At 38.7% G+C, this 12,771-nt stretch overlaps 1 protein-coding gene and 1 pseudogene across 1 annotated transcript in view; one reads left to right on the top strand and one right to left on the bottom strand.

Moving 5' to 3' along the window:
- REC114 (REC114 meiotic recombination protein) overlaps positions 1-12,771 on the top strand; it is a 97,770-nt gene that overhangs the window by 26,009 nt on the left and 58,990 nt on the right. The window contains 1 exon segment of the mRNA XM_089907023.1: positions 3,063-3,152. Coding sequence (XP_089763149.1) covers positions 3,063-3,152 — 90 coding nt within the window.
- LOC111177802 (eukaryotic translation initiation factor 5 pseudogene) lies at positions 8,453-10,615 on the bottom strand (annotated as a pseudogene).

The raw sequence follows: 12,771 nt of genomic DNA, 5'->3' as shown, positions 1-12,771 counted from the left end.
CAATTCCAGATAGAGAAGCCCTGAGTTTTATAATCATGAATGTGCCTTGTAGGTTCAAAGAGCAGCAGAGGCCAGTGCGGCTGGAGCAGAGTGGCCAAAAGGGGCGATGAGAGCAGAGAGGCAATGGATTGTGGAACACCTTGCATGAGTCTCTGAATGAAATGGAAAGCTGCTCTAGGGCTTTGAACTGGAAATGACATGACGTGACTTAGGTTTTAAAAGGATCACTCTGGTTACTGTATTGAGAATAAAATTTGTTGGAAAAGGGGAGCAAGAACAGAAGCTAGAAAGCCATTTAGGAGGTTATTATAATAATCCCACTAGAGATGATGCCAACTCAGACCAGACCTGGGAGAAGTGGTTAGATCCTGCATATTTTGAAGGATTTGCTGATTGGTATGTGTATGCAAAAGGTAGAGGATTCAAGAATGATTCCACAGTTTGGCCTAATGAAATGGAAAGATAGAATTATATTCTGAGATGGGAAAACTGTGGGAGTCAAAAGCCTACAACAGCCTGGTCCATGGTAGGTGCTTTGTGTTGTGAAAGACAATCTTGGGCATGAAGTCTTGCAATCCCCTCTCTCGGCTGTAAGAATGGACCTTGGGCCTGGAACACTTACTTAGCAAGAAATAGAGTCCTCACAGCCTGTGCTCCTGTGTTCTGCTTAAGCATCATATGGCACCTGGCCAGCCCCACTGTTGTATCTGTCCCCTGGGGGGAGAAGGAGGAGTCATTGTGCTGTAGCCATGAGGGCTGAGTGCAGGCCGGCTGCCCTGCATGGTTGCCTAGGTTCCCCCTGCTGGCCATGGGGGAACCAACCTCCAGTACTGATACTGATCTTGCTCTGTTTCTTCTGTGTGAGTCAAGTGCTGTTCCCTCCACTGCTTGACTGTGTTGTTTTCCATGGTGACTCCAGTACCAAGATGTAGTGAGCAGAAGTGTTTGGACTTCCTACACCTGGTGACAGGCCACAGATGCCACTTGCTCGACACTTTGTAAATATTCAGTGAATGAATGAATGGGAAGGTTTGGACTTCAAGTTAGGGGCTGTTAATTTTGAGATGACTATTAGACCTTTAAGTAGAGATGTTGAGTGGTCAATTAGATGTAAAAGTTTGGGGACTTCCCTGGTGGTCCATTGGCTAAGACTCTGAACTTCCAACTGCTCGAGGAGCTAAGATCCCACATGCCGTGCGCACAGTGCGGCCAAAAAAAAAATGAGATGTAAAAGTTTGGAGGGCAGGGGAGAAAAAACAATAAAATTATTTGGAAAGAATTGGCATCTCCATAATGAGTGTTTCTACCCAACAAGAGACATATATAAGAATGTTCATAACAGCATTATTTGCAGTAGATTTAAACTGGAAAACAAGATTCATCGACAAAAGAATGAAAAAATAAATTGTGGTATAATCATAGAATGGTATTCTACAGTAATGATAACGAATGAACTGAGGTATGTGCAACAACATTGATGAAGCCAGACATAAAAGAATTCTGTATGATTCCGTTCATATAAATAAAACTAAACTATGGTGTTAGAAGTCAGGATGGATATTAGAGGGAGGAGGGAGTGGATAGTGATTGGGAGATAGCACTAGGGTACCTTCTGGAAGGCTTCTGTTTTTTTATCTGAGTGGTGATTGTGTGTTTACTTTGTCATCACTCATTGAACTGTTCATTTGTTGGACACTTTTGGAGATATATGTTATATTTCTAAAAAAATATCGTTAAACTGTTATGTTAGAATATTGCCTCCCAAAGAATTTGCTTAACAGACTCCAGTTTCTATAGTTATGCTTCATTCCTAGCTATTCTTGAGGTTTTAAGTGGTCATGAAACATACACGGTAATCTATTTAAACTATAATGGGAAGAGTGTTGTACAAATAACTGAATTCCTAATATTGGGAAAGAGGATGAATAACAACTACTGAAAGAAATAATGCAGGGTTTATCATACCCACCTTGACATTTAAAATGTTATTCGATTTTTAAGTTTGGAATTTAAAGTGAATTAGAGAAAACTCAGTAGGAAATCTTGAGTTTAAATATAGCAGTGAAGCTTCAAACCCCGCATATGGAACTATAAGATAGAACATTATTTCTCAATAGAATGCAGTAACCTTATAACGGTATACTTGAGTTAGGTATGTGTCAATTATTTTGAGCTTTGAGCATTAAGGTAAATCTACAATTTCATCCTATTTGTACAAGGATGTTTACAGTGTTTATCAATGATATTAAAGACACCTATACAGTGTAGTCACTTAAGACCCAAATCCCACTCTTAAGTATCTATGAGTCATGACCTCCATGACATTTTGCTTTAATTGCCTCAACTCCCCACCACAACCATAGACCAAATCTAACAAGGTAAAATATAATGGGGGTAAGTGCAAGGTCTTATGTTTAGGTTCAGATGCAGAAAGTAAAAGTATGATTTACCAACATAGGTGATGAAATTTCAGGGAACTTTATTGATGTAAGATCACTCTTCAATGGGACTACCCCCTCAAAAGATAAATGTAATTGTAGGCTTCATTACTGCAAGTAATGGAGATAATTAGATCACACCAAGAATATTATGGTCAGTTTGGGGCACCCAATTTTTAAGAGTGACATTACAAATTAAAGCTCATCCAAAGGAAACACCAAGTTTTGAGGGGTTGTGAAAAATGGATTATGTGGCAAAGAAACTGACTCTGTAGTCTGACAACAACCTGTAAAGCATTATCCCCATTTTACAGAAAGGAAACTGAGGCTCACAGATAATTCATGATTTATTAAAATGTAATTCAAAAGTGGTTGGCTCAGGCCCCATGTCTCTTGATTCTTCATTTACTATTGTTGTTTCAAAATATTGGTTTTAGTTATATTTTATAAAAGCCTGGCTGTTAACCGTTATATGAGGAAAACTTGAAACTATAGGGGAATGATTACGGATTAAATGAGGGAAAGGGAACATTCAGAGTGGGAAGATCAGTGTGAGAAAATAGTTTGGTTATAAGTTTATTAGTATTACAGAAATGTCTTATACACATTTCTCTCTTTTTCAAGGTTTTTGACTCCAGTGAAGAATCTGGGCATCTTGTTCTCACCATAGTTATATCGGGTCATTTCTTCATTTCCCAAGGACAGACACTGTTGGTAGGTTTTATGTATATAGTTTAATATGTAGATATATTTATCTTTGTAGCTTTACATTAATTTTGTATCATCAAGGTTCTTCAGTCTCATTGAAATTCATCAGGTTCAACAAATTAAGCATTTATTGAATGTTCTATAACAGTGGGAAATAAAAAAACATAATGAATATTTCCTGCCCTAAAGGGGTTTAGGGTTTTGTTGGGAGTCAAAGTGGATTAAAGGATTGAGATTAATCGGTGTTATAAAGGATTCTTCATTGGGGAGATTGGGTTGAAGACAGGTTAGATTTATAGAGAGATAGGTGTGGGTTTTCCGGATAGAATAAAGAGCATGTGCAGAGGGATAGATTTGAGAAAATAGCTGAAAGAAAATTTGAAGCATGCTATTATCAATTGATAGAGTCCTCTATAAAACTCTAATTTTATTTTATTTTATTTTTTATTAAAGTATAGTTGATTTACAAGGTTGTGTTAGTTTCTGGTATACAGCAGAGTGATTCAGTTGCACGTATATATACATATTCTTTTTCATATTCTTTTCCATTTTAGGTTATTATAAGATATTGAATATAATTCCCCGTGCTGTACAGTAAATCCTTATTGTTTATTTTATATACAGTAGTTTGTATCTGCTAATCCCAAACTCCTTATTTATCCCCTCACATTTCCTCTTTGGTAACCATGAGTTTGTTTTCTATGTCTGTGAGTCTGTTTCTGTTTTGTAAATACGTTCATTTGTATCATATTTTAGATTCCACGTATAAGTGATCATATGATATTTGTCTGATTTACTTCACTTAGTATGATAATCTCTAGGTTCATCCATGTTGCTGCAAATGGCAAAATTTCATTCTTTTTTATGGCTGAGCAGTATTCTGTTTGTGTGTGTGTGTGTGTGTGTGTGTGTGTATACATCTTCTTTATCCATTCAGCTGTCGATGGACATTTAGGTTGTTTCCATGTCTTGGCTGTTGTGAGTAGTGCTGCTATGAACATAGGGGTACATGCATCTTTTTCAATTAGAGTTTTGTCCAGGTGTATGCCCAGGAGTGGGATTGCTGGATCATATGGTAGTTCTATTTTTAGTTTTCTGAGGAACCTCCATACTGTTTTCCATAGTGGCTGCACCAACTTACATTCCCACCAGCAGTGTAGGAGGGTTCCCTTTTGTCCACAGCCTCTCCAGCATTTTTCATTTGTAGACTTTTTAATGATGGCCATTCTGACCGGTGTGAGGTACCTCACTGTAGTTTTGATTTGCATTTCTCTAATAATTAGTGATGTTGAGCATCTTTTCATGTGTCTACTGGCCATCTGTATGTCTTCTTTGGAGAAATGTCTATCAAGGTGTTCTGCCCATTTTTCAACTGGGTTTGTTTTTTTTGTTGTTGAGTTATATTAGCTGTTTGTATATTTTGGAGATTAAGCCGTTGTCAGTCACGTCATTTGCAAATATTTTCTCCCATTCTATAGATTGTCTTTTTGGGTTTTTTTTTATCGTTTCCTTTGCTGTGCAAAAGCTTATAAGTTTGATTAGGTCCCATTTGTTTATTTTTGTTTTTATTTCTATTGCCTTGGGAGACTGACCTAAGAAAATATTGCTACAATTTATGTCAGAGAATGTTTTGCCTATGCTCTCTTCTAGGAGTTTTATGGTATCATGTCTTATGTTTAAGTCGTTAAGCGGCCTTTGTTTTAAAGTCTGTTTTGTCTGATATGTGAGTATTGCTAACCTTGCTTTCTTGTCATTTCCATTTGCATGAAATATCTTTCTCCATCTCCTCACTTTCAATCTATGTGTTTCCTTCGCCCTAAAGTGGGTCTCTTGTAGGCAGCATATTGTAGGCTCTTGTTTTATTATCCAACCTGCCACTCTATGTCTTTTGATTGGAACACTTAGTCCATTGACATTTAAGATAATTATTGGTAGATATGCGTTTATTAACATTTTAAACCTTGTTTTCCAAAAGCTCTAATTTTATAAAAATGCATACATTCTTTATTCTGAATATACATAAACACACACATATTGTAGGAAACTTTTAGAATGAAGAAATATATAAAGGAGAAATGAGAATCTCCTTGCTTGAAAGTTCATTTTTTTAATTGAAGTGTAGTTGATTTACAGTATTGTGTTAATTTCAGGTGTATGGCAAAGTGATTCAGTTATATATATATAAATAAATATATATATAATAAATATATATATACACACACACATATTTTCAGATTATTTTCCATTATAGGTTATTACAAGATATTGAGTATAATTCCCTGTGCTATACAGTAAATCCTTATTGCTTATCTGTTTTAAATATGGTAGTGTGTTTATGTTAATCTCATACTCCTAATTTATCCTCCCCTCCCCCTTCACCTTTGGTAACCATAAGTTTGTTTCCTATGTCCGTTAGTCTGTTTCTGTTTTGTGAATAAATTCATTTGTATTATTTTTTTAGATTCCACATATAAGTGATATCATATAATATTTGTTTTTCTCTGTCTTATTTCACTTAGTATGATATTCTCTAGGTCTATTCATGTTGCTGCAAGTGGCAAAATTCATTCTTTTTATGGCCGAGTAATATTCCATTGTACATACCACCTCTTCTTTATCCATTCATCTGTCGATGGACATTTAGATTGCTTCCATGTCTTGGTTACTGTGAATAGTGCTGCTATGAACATTGGGGTGCATGTATCTTTTCAAATTAGAATTTTTGTCTTTTCTGGATATATGCCCAGGAGTGGGATTGCTGAATAATAATGGTAACTCTATTTTTGGTTTTTTAAGGAAGCTCCACACTGTTTTCCGCAGTGGCTGCACCAGTTTATATTCTCACCAACAGTGTAGGAGGGTTCCCTTTTCTCCACATCTTCTATAGCATTTATATCTGTAGATTGAAAATTTATGTTTGAATTGGTATTTAGAAACAAAATGAATAAAGAAACAAGACAATTATTAGCTTCCAATCAGAGAAATTGTACAAGAAAGGAAATGCAAGAGAAGGTTATTACATCATTTACATTGACATAATGAATTTGTACAAATATTTACTGAATATCTATGTAGGCATAATTTATTCACTTAACAAATACTGTATGCTTGGCATTGTACTAGGTGCTAGGGATATAGCAGTGAACAGTAAAGACAAAAATCCCTGTCATCATGGAGTGTCGTCATTCTAGTGGGGAGAAACAGTAATAAACAAATAGGTCAAGTATATTTAAAAGACATGAATTTTTGGTGAATCCCTTACACATTCTGTTATAATATGGCAGCATCCCACAGTTGTGTGTTGTGATGATTCATCTTTCCACTCTAGTGGAAGATAGCCTTATCTTTGAATGTGAGATGACCTGCAAAGTCATCTTTGCATTCCTTGTGACTTTTAAAATTTAGCACTACTTGTACAGTTGTGCTTTATCTGCCACTGTTAGGGCTTGTATCAGCTGCCAAGAGGTAAGATTTGTTGTTCAACTTCGAATGTAGAATCCCAGATGGTGGACTGACGGATGCCTAGCACATAGTTAATTCTCCTTGTCAGTATCATGGGTCTTTGCTGAATGGTGACATTAATGCAGTTTGGCTTCCTCAGACATAGGGGCCCACCCTGTTCCTTATCTCTGCTCCATTCTTTTGCACCAATGGTAGATGTTGTTACAAACTTGGTATCATACATGGAATGATTTTTTGCACTGCAGTAACAAAACCAAGTTTATTAAATTCCAAGACATCACTATTGAGAAATATTGTAGCTCTGCAATTTGGTGCATGTTGCATATACATATATAACTTGAGTAATATTTTTAAAAATCTTCTTTAAATTCTTTTTATTTTTTATTATACCAAATGTTTATATAATTTCAATGTGAAAAAAGCTTACATACATTTGTTAAGGTCTCATTGTAATCTGTGAGATGGATCACAAAGAAAGAGGTGAATGTTATAAGCCATACTCCCCCAAAAATTCACTCCATGCATTTTGATTCCCACAGTGTACTTTTTGTGTAAATTTGTATCTTCAAGATGATTTCTCAGATGTAATCATAAGCCCGTCTATCAAGGGAGTTTACATCAGCAGATTGGGCAAGCACATCACAAGGAAGTTATTTCCAAATCTAAAGCCCAGGATGGGCTGGGTCAGGCCCTAGGCACCTGCTTTCCGTTACCATCATCACAGACTTCCTGGGTATCTCACAATATTCAATGTGAAAATAAAAAACACCCTAAGTCTTAAAACAAAATATAGGCTCTTAGAAGTATGCTTTGGGCTTCCCTGGTGGCGCAGTGGTTGGGAGTCCGCCTGCCGATGCAGGGGACGCGGGTTCGTGCCCCGGTCCGGGAGGATCCCACGTGCCGCGGAGCGGCTGGGCCCACGAGCCATGGCCACTGGGCCTGCGCGTCCAGAGCCTGTGCTCCGCAACGGGAGAGGCCGCAGTGGTGAGAGGCCCGCGTACCGCAAAAACAAAAAAAGCAACAACAAAAAAAGAAGTATGCTTTTAGCTTTTTTAAAAAATAAGACATTTTGGGGGTGTGGGGGGGAATTTGAGACATAGTTAACACTTACTTTGGCAAGATAGCAATGAAAACCTGAAAAGCATAAGCTATGTGTCCAAATGCAAAAGTCATCAAAGAACCATAGTTTATCAGGGGAAAAATCCACACTGAACAAAAGATACAGTATGTCTAAATATTTTGAAATTGTAATTTGAATCAAGAGTAAATGCTGAAAAATTATGCTCAGTGTTTGCTAGAGATTAAGTGTACCTTTTCCTGCTTCCCCCAAATAAAATCGTAGAGCTTACTATTTAATCACTCCCCAGAGTTTCAGTTTTCTCTCAGTATAAAGCAAGAGCTACATACACATAATAAAATGCTTATATGTTAATGTAATAATTCCCCTGGCTCATCCAACGTGCAAGTGCACATAACTTCAAAGACTACAATTTGGGGCAAGTATAGAAGAAATGAAAAAAACACAATTCACATTTCAAAACCTGTTCTTAAAATTTTATTTATAGGACACTCAGGTCATTTTAACTTCTCAGTAAGGTAAAGGTATTGCACTGTCATTTGATTATCAGTCCACCTTGGCATGGGAAGAATGTACATTACCACATGCCAATCTGAGGAACTAGAAATAAGACTTGAAAGTACTACATTTCTTAATGACTGCGTAAGGTATTTATAAGTAAGTTTATGTTCACATTCTGCTGAGACCTCTTTATAGTCTCAGCACCTGACAATATCTAACAGGCTCCAGTAATCCTATCAGGTTAAATAATGATGCAGCATTTTTTAAAGGAGCCAATTATTTCAGCCTACTTAAGTCATTCAGAGCCAAAAATCTGAAGAACGAGCAAAATGAAATCTTTACTTTTATAACTATATAAATGTGATCCAAATGTGTCCACCACTAATCTTTCAAAAAGAGACATGCTGTAAATAAGCACACCGCATCTGCTCACTGATATGTGTATGGATTCCCTAGATGTCTTGTTGGGTTTAAATACAGACCACTCACAGCAATACATTTTTAGTAGAAAGTGTAGCATGATGTTAAGCCACTTTAGCTTTTGCACGTACATGTTGCACTTCTGGCTGATGATGCAGAAAGATTCTCAGCATTAAACTGTTAAGCTGGGCTGCACCCACCCCTTTAAATGGCATCAATATCAATGTCATCGTCCTTGTTGTCAGACTTTACAGCTTCAACTTTCAGTACACTGGCAGTCTTTGAATACATCACCTCAATATTCTCATCTTCATCTTCACCAGCACAAGATTCTTCCTCTGCTTCCTTCAACCATTTTATAAAAGGTTCCGCTTTGACACGAATCTCTTTGGCAAGTTCTTTTGAGACATATTTCTTAGAGGCCTTTTCTGACCAGCTAATGATGACTTTTTCCTCCAAAAGGTCTACATAATACATCTCCTTCAAGATATGTGGAATCTTGGAGATGAGCTGAGCTTGGTGCATTGCTACCACACACTCCAAACAATGAAGAAGGTACCGTTGAGCTTTTTTGTTGTTGTGACAAAATCGTAAGAAATGGTGCCTGTATTTCTTAATTTGTTCTCTAATCTTCTTATTAAAAAGAACTAAAAAAAAAGAGTTTCAGTCAAAATAAGAGGGCCCATGGCTTTTACATTCAGTCTTTCTGCTTCAGCTACAATTTGTCAGATGGGTCAATACTACCGTCTTCTTTCTTTTTCTTAACAAAATCAAACAGGATATTGACACGCTCTTCAACAGTCCTTTCCAAATCATCACTGAGGGTTAAAACTTTTGCGTGGTCACTGATTTCATCCATTCTTCCCCTTTGAGCTTCCTCTGTTGTATCCTCCCCCCAGTCATCATCTTCCTCTTCTTCCACAGCATGTGGAGGAGGACAGATTTCATTGGGTGGTGGTGGAGGTGGTGTCTCACTGCTGGACACGGAGCCATTTTCCTTGTCTTTGCCCTTTCTAGTTTTCTTTTCCTTTTCTTTCTTTCCTGAACCATTGTCACTATTCTCAGGTGGCATTTTGAGAATGAACATGCAGAGTTTATGATGTGTGTCAAGCATGCCTTGATAGCCCCAGGCTTTACAAAAATTACCTATTGTTTGCTTCTTTGGATTGACATGCACATCCATTTCGGGATTCTCACACTCAGGACAGAGAACAAATTTTTTAATTAATCCATCCAACGTGCCTTGCAGCTTATTTGCCTCATGAGATCCACTGGCAATGTAACGGTCATTCTTAACATCAAACTGGGTCTGTGCTCTCAGTTCACAACCTAAATGTTTGGTGGGATACGTTGGACGCTGATTAAGCGCTTTGGCTATGTCAACCATGTTGACTATAACTGTCTTGATTGCATTTCCTTTGCCCTCAACTTTGGCAATCAGACGAGGCATCTTCTAGCGATAGAACTGGTCTGACATGCTGCGGTTGACGTTGACAGACATTTTGGCTCTAGTGGCTTTATCAATAAGATGAAGAGATCTTTGATTGCAGCTTTTTGGTATCCCCTGTCTGGAGAAGAAGGGATGACATAAACGACTGCAAGAGTTCTCGGTCTCTGACATGAAAAATTTTCCACCACTGAGGCTGTAAGCTTCTTGCTTGTATGCTGTGTTTCCCCAATACGGTACCAATGGCTGTGCAACAGATCATTTTCATCAAATAAAGACATAAACCCAACGTTGCTCTCCCGGGACTGGGATGAAGTGAGACACACGCAAACCCGGGTCCGAGGAGCGCAACGGAGGCAGCACAGCGAGCAGCGGCCGGGCCAGGCGCCACCAAGCAGTGAGGACAGGCTGTCCCTGCGACGTCTGGGGTCCACACCCTTCACTGCCCGGGGACTGGTGACCTCTGGAATGTTCTCGCTGTCTGGAATATGGTTGTTTTCTTACTCCAGTTTCCCTAGAAAGGAAAACCTGAAAGCAAGCTTGCATGCTGATGCTTTATTAGGAAGAAGAATAACCCCAGGGCAGTAAGAGTGAGGGCAGGAGAAAAGAAAGTAAAGAAGGAAGCTGTACTAGGTTGAATAGGGTCCCCCAAAACTCATGTCCATCTAGAACCTCCAAATGTGACATCATTTGGAAATGGGATCTTAATTAGGTAAGATGAGGTCACACTGGACCACTTAGGGTGGTCCTTACATCCAATGGCTGGTATTCTTATAAGAAGAGAGATAAGGAGATACACAGACACGCATGGGAGAAGGCATGTGAAGAGGGAGGCAGAAATCAGAGTGATGTGTCTACAAGCCATGGAAAGTCAAGTATTGCCAGCAACCACCAGAAGTTTGAAGAGACAAAGAGGGACTCTTTCCTAGAAACAGCAGGGGGAGCCTGGCCTTACGGACACTTTGATTTCAGACTTCTGACCTCCAGAACTGTGAGAGCATAAAGTTCTGTTGCTTTAGGCCACCCTGTTTGTGGTCCATAATTATGGCAGCCCTTTCACACCCATAGGACTGAACTGATGATGGATCAGGGCCAACCACAGTCACCTGGGAGAGGAGTGCTCGAAATCACTGCTGAGCAGGGCACGTCTTGGTCCAGCACTGTATGCTCAGAGCAGTGGTCCTCGGTCCTGGGTGCACCAGAGTCACCTGGAGAGTCTGCAGAAAATGCATGAGTTCTGGTCTCACCCCCAGGGATTCAAATTCAATATGTCTGGGGCAGGTCCTGGTCCTCAGACAGGTCCCTCCATGCTTGCAAGGTGGCTACTACAGCTCCAAGTGGTGAGAGGTGTCCTGTACAGTTCTTGGGGTCTCGGAACACTCTGGGCCATGTCCAGACGCAGGAAGCAAGAAGTCCCTTCTCGGCACAGTTTTTTACGAGCAAGGGGATCCATTCCCAGAAGCCCCCACAGAGCCTCTGCTTTCTGTCTAGAACTGCATCACGGGGCCCCTTCTTGCCCACCACTGGCGGTGGACTTGAACAAAGCTCTCTTTACTCTTTGGGCCAGAGAGGGACCCACACCGCCCCTTAGAGCAGATGCTCCCACTTGGCTCTGCCAGCAAGGAGGGAGCAGAAGGGATGGGTACTGGATAGGCCACTGGTGGGTTGGCCCCTGACCTCTGTGCTGCAATGTGGGAGAGCGTGCGACTGTCTAAACTCTTTTTTAAAAGATACCTTTATTGAGGTATAATTTACACAAAATAAAATTCACTAATTTTATGTGTTAGGTTTGATGGGCTTTGATAAATGTGTATAGTTGTATAACTGCCACACAGTCATGGTATGGAACATTTCAATTAACCCAAAAAGTTTCCTTGTGCTCTTTTGCAGTCCATCTTCTCTGTTCACCCTTGGCACCTAGCAAAACCACTGATCTGCTTTTTGCCACCATAGTTTTGCCTTTTCTAGAATTTCACATAAATAAAATCATACAATATGTAGCCCTTTTGTGTCTTGCTTCTTCCACTTAGCATAATACTTTTGAGATTCATCCATATTGTTCATTTCTTTTCATTACTGAATAGTATTCTGTTGTGTGGATAAACCTCATTTGCTTATACATTCAATTTTTTGATAGACATTGGGTTGTTTCCATTTTTTGGCTGTTATGAATGATGCTGGTATAAACATTTGTATACAGGCTTTTGTATGAACATATAGTTTCATTTTTCTCTGGTAAATTCCCAAGAGAGGAACTGTTACTGGGTCATATAGTACATCTATGTTTAACTTTATAAGAAACTGCAAAACTGTTTTCCAAAGTTGTATTCCTACAAGCAGTGTGTGAAGGTCCAGTTGTTCCATGTACTCACCAACACTTGGCATTGTCAGTCTTTTTAAGTTTAACTATTCTTGTGCATATGTAGTGGTATCTCATGGTGGTTTTAATTTGAATTTTCTTAATGGCTAATGATATTGACCATCTTTTTGTGTGTTTATTTGCCATTTGTGTATCTTATTGAAGTGTCTGTTTATATCTTATAACCCTGTTTAATTGAGTTGTCTGTCTTTTTATATTTGAATTATGAGTTCTTTTTCTTTTTTTTGCATTAAAAAAATTTCATTTTATATTGGAGCATAGTTGATTAACAGTGTTGTGTTAGTTTCAGGTGTACAGCAAAGTGATTCAGTTATACATATACATATATCTGTTCTTT

The sequence above is a fragment of the Delphinapterus leucas genome, chromosome 2, assembly GCF_059928025.1.
Source record: "Delphinapterus leucas isolate spDelLeu-1000000601 "Yukka" chromosome 2, BTC_Dleu_Yukka2, whole genome shotgun sequence".
NCBI lineage: Eukaryota > Metazoa > Chordata > Mammalia > Artiodactyla > Monodontidae > Delphinapterus > Delphinapterus leucas.
This window is presented reverse-complemented; position numbering and strand designations above follow the sequence as displayed.